The 4,683-nt window shown below is 36.0% G+C and overlaps 1 protein-coding gene across 1 annotated transcript; it reads left to right on the top strand.

Annotated features, from left to right (window-relative positions):
* Window positions 1–689: 689 nt before the first annotated feature.
* On the top strand, window positions 690–2,236 carry LOC110723566. The gene is made up of 2 exons (XM_021902914.1): window positions 690–802; window positions 1,359–2,236. Exons 1-2 carry the CDS (start codon window positions 727–729, stop codon window positions 1,742–1,744), a joined length of 462 nt encoding a protein of 153 aa, XP_021758606.1. The 5' UTR covers window positions 690–726; the 3' UTR covers window positions 1,745–2,236.
* Window positions 2,237–4,683: the final 2,447 nt, after the last annotated feature.

Genomic DNA, 4,683 nt, shown 5'->3' on the forward strand with positions numbered 1-4,683 from the left:
CAAAGTTGCACATAACAATTAACGGAGGTAGTAACTCTCTTTATCCCTGAAAGTTCAACTCAATTACTATAAACTCGAAATGAAAAGAGAGTCAAAATTTTGGATGTAGTTGGGGAAGTATATTTTTATTTCTCTTATAAATTTGTTTCCCCAATTGGCCTTAGTATCAAAAATACTAAAAAAGGCTAAGAATATAGCCAAACTTAACATATTAAAAATCTTTCAAACACCCCTTACATGCAAAGCATAACCAAGTATCCCAAAATGATATAATTCCTAACAAACTTCTTGATTAGAATACATTAAATAAAGCATTTGATTTGGTCATGAGATATTGTGAATCTTGAAATCAAAAGACATGGAAGCAACAAACAACAAAAATGGCAAGTCACTAGGAGCAACTGCACAAGCTGTATATGCCAATTATAGTAATCAATCTAACACCTACCACAAACTGAAGACAATACAATAAGTTGTCACACAAATGTACAAATAAAAAACCTTCAAAATATATGCTACCTCCGTTTTTTTTAAGTTGCAACTTTGAGGTATTATATGAGAGATACAAAATATTCTAAAGTTGCAACTAAAAAACATCGAAGGTAGTATATTTTTAGCGCGTTAGGGAGTACTATAAATATTGAAACGGTGAGCCGAAGAAGCAGCAACAAACATTAGAATCAAATACATATTGCAACCAAGAGTGCTTAGCATTTTAGATCACAAATGGGGAAAGCTTCTTCCATCAACTTCGTTGTCGCGGCCAATATGTTAATGGCTGCTTGCATTCTTACTATATCAGGTATGAAACGCCATTCTACCTTAATATAAGAATCGTAAAAAACTTTCTTCATTAAGTTTGCTAGATAACTCTTGAGATCGAACTTGGTGTCCAAGTTTTTAATCGAATACATAACCCGCCTTTGCTCCTTAGTCCTTACCTCTCTATTCTCTACGAATTTGATGTTTTCAATGTTATTATTCTCATGTTAAAATGTTCGACTTGGTTTCTTTGTGGACTATATGCATGATTTTGAACCAAAATGAAGTTTCTAAGTGTTCTATGCATGTCCAAGAGAGTCTAATGTGGGGAAATTCCCTGTTTCTCGTTGTGAGAAACGAAATTTGTTTCTCATGGAGACATTTTCGTGAATAAATCAACAACTTTTTCATTATTGTAGGCTTTACAATTGAATAAAGTTGAATAAAATTGTTGGTTTATTTACGAAAATGCCATGTAAAACAAATTTTGTTTCTCACCATGAGAAACTGGGGCATCCTCTCTAATATGGGTACTTATCGAGTAACATATCACTCCTTTATAACAACGTTTGATTTCTTGTTTCCAATATTTCCAGTTCCAACCTTGGCAACAAATTACAAGTCTACCGGATATTATGAGCATCCACCACCACCACCACCAAGGTCGTCGCCCACGTGTAGGAATGAAACTGAACTGTGTATAGGTTATGGTGATTACATTTGTTGCAAAGGATTAAATTGCATTTTAGGGGATCCAATCCTTCCAATAGGTGTAGGTTTATGTTTACCTTTAGGTGAACAACCACCATCAACTGATGAGTGTCGAAAAATTAACCAACTCTGTCATCCTTATGGACAGTATAAATGTTGTGACGGAATGAGCTGCGTCGATACTCGTACGCTGCCTCCGGTTGCCGGTGTTAACACCCAAAAGCTTGAGCTTCCACCTGGTGTAGGAATTTGTCAGGCCATAAAACTATAAGTACTAGTATATTGTTATACCTCTATCTTAGCTTATTGTTTCAGCAATTTTGCGTTAGTTGTATTCCTTGTATTTCTTTTGTGTTTTTTTGTTGTATCATTTGAAGTTTTTATTTATTTTTTTTAATTTATAATTTTAAAGAATTACTTTGTACTATGTATGTAACAATTGAATTTAATTTTGGAAAATTTGTAATTATTAATCCCAACTTTCGGCTATTTCCTTTCATTAATCCCAACTTTCGATTATTATTGAATAATCCCAACTTTGGGGGGCATTTTCTTTTATCAGGTCAAATGACCGGTGACCTGATTAAAAGGTAATTTTTTTTAATTTTTTTTTCTTACATGCCACATTTTGCAATTTCATTAGTTGATTTTTTAAAAAAAAAAAAATTTAAAAACCAAACCCACCAGCACCATAGCCCCACCACCTCCTTCCTTAACACCACCGGAAACCACCATCTCCTTCCCCTACCCCACTGAAAACCACCGCAACCTCACCCCCGTCGCCGACAACAACCCCCAAGCCACCATTTTCACCCCTCGTCGCCGAAAACAACCCCCAAGCACCGCAACTCCTCCTAAACGCATCTCCACCCTTCACCCCGATCTCCCTCATCCACTCACGAAAACCACCAATCTCCCCCCCCCCCCACTCACGAAAACCCTAACAACATGGTGGGGAAGGGGCATTTGGTGTTTTTCGTAAGTGAGGGAGGGAATTTGCGCGGCTGGTTTCAAGGGGACGGTGGTTTCAAGGGCCGCGGTTGCGCGGCTGATGATGTTGGGGGTCAGGATTCGCGCGGCTGTTGGTTTTTGAGGGTCGAGGTTCGCGTTGCTGGTGGTAAAGGGGGTCGAGATTCGTGCTGCTGGTGGTAATGGGGGTCGGGATTCGCACTCCAGGTAGTAATGGGGCCGAGGTTCGCGTGAACCAGCTGTTTTAGAGGTCGTGGTGGTGCGGCTGGTGGTTTTGGTGGTCGGGGTTCGTCGATCGGTTGGTTTTGGTGGCCCAAAGGCAGTGGCCGACGAGTTTAGGGGTGGGGGTTATGTTTCACGGTGGTAAAAGGGTGGCTGGGATGTCAGGGTGGGGGTTAGGGTATGGTGGTCCGGTAAATGGAAAGGAGAGGTTTGGTTTTTTTTTTTTTCAATTTTTGTAATTTTTAATTTTTTTTTTACCAATCAGGGCTTGACACGTGTCAAGTTACTTGTTATAATAGGTCATTGACTTTTATTGACCGGTCATGACCTGATAAAAGAAAATGCCCCCCAAAGTTAGGATTATTCAATAATAATCGAAAGTTGGGATTAATGAAAGGAAATGGGCGAAAGTTGGGATTAATAATTACAAATTTTCCTTTAATTTTTACAAACTCGATTTTTCTTTGATTAATACTACCTCCGTTTTTATATTTGTTGACAAGTTTTGACTTTAGCATTATTCACACATCTCTCTTTGACCATGTTTTGTGATTTATATATGAAGAAAGATATAGTCGAGTGAGATCTTGTTAAATTCATCACAATGTATATTTCAAAATATCAACTTTTTATAATTTTTGCTTATCGGTAATTAAAGATAGATATTAATGATTGAATTTGTGCATTTGCAAACGTAACTAAGAAACATGTCAACTATAAAAAAAACAGAAGAAGTATATGTCTAGCATTGTCATAAGATCAATACTTTAAGATTAATAGATCTCTTTGATTAATATACCTCTTAATGGTACATAGTTTTTATTTTTGGAAATAAAACCATCGATTTCATGCTAAAAACATGTTTTTTTTTTTTTTTGGAAAGAGGGTCATCATTTGATTTGGTCATGAGATATTGTGAATCATCATGAATCAAAACTCAAAAGACATGAAAGCAACAAACAACAATTGGCTAGGCTAATCAATGTAAGCACTTAAGCACATCAAATTGTCCACCCAACGACTCTTTATTATACTTGCTTCTTTTTTTTAGTTGACACCATTTGACTTTTACACTATTTACAAACTACACTTTGACTAACTTTTGTGATTTATGACGTTTACACTATTTACAAATTACACTTTGATTAACTTTTGTGATTTATAGCGCGCTATCATAAAATATAGTCAAGTGAGATCTTGTTTGAATCCTCTCAATGTACGTATATTTTATCAATATCCTCTTTTTATAATTTTATAATGTCGAGAATTAGAGATATTAGTCGTTTAAAAAGTGTGTTGGCAAGCGTAATAAAAAAAAGTGTCAACGAAATAAAAAAAAGAGGTACTATAACATAAGGAAACCCTAAATTATTTCCAAAGGAATAACATTAATAGCCGTCATAAGTGTAGCCGAAATTAGGAAACAAAACATGCTAGGCTGATCCTCGAAGAAGCATGGGCATGTTGGTTTTTGGCACGGGTGTGTGTAAGAAATTCCACCTTGACAATCTTAAGTAAAACAACCATAACTTTTTGTTTTTTTATCAAAATTGGGCATATGACCTACTAATGGAAAGCTTTTGAAACAAGCTATCACCTCCAACTTGTATCACCTAAAGATCATTTCTGGATTGAGAGATATGTGCGTTTGAAGTTGGTCTATCGCCATTGTACTAGATTTCAATCACAATACAATTAATAACATCAGTGGGACATACGTCGTGTAATTCAGAATCGATATGTTCAGTTGTTTCTCATTATGTAACCATGGTTACGTTATACCATTCACCTTGTTTAGACCAGTCCATTCAGCAAGTCCGGATTTAAGAGACTCATAGATAATGATATATTGATGCTTTATTTTAACAAAAAAAATACAATGAACATCGGATAAATGTCCCTTCCTTTTTTTAATTTTTGACGTTTGTTATGTTAATACTGGGGGTAAATCCCTGTTTCTCTTCTTGATAAACATGAAATGCATCTCAAGAGGGTAGTTTGTATTTTAAGGCCTAGTAG

Source organism: Chenopodium quinoa, unplaced genomic scaffold (assembly GCF_001683475.1).
Source record: "Chenopodium quinoa cultivar QQ74 unplaced genomic scaffold, ASM168347v1, whole genome shotgun sequence".
Classification (NCBI taxonomy): Eukaryota; Viridiplantae; Streptophyta; class Magnoliopsida; order Caryophyllales; family Amaranthaceae; genus Chenopodium; species Chenopodium quinoa.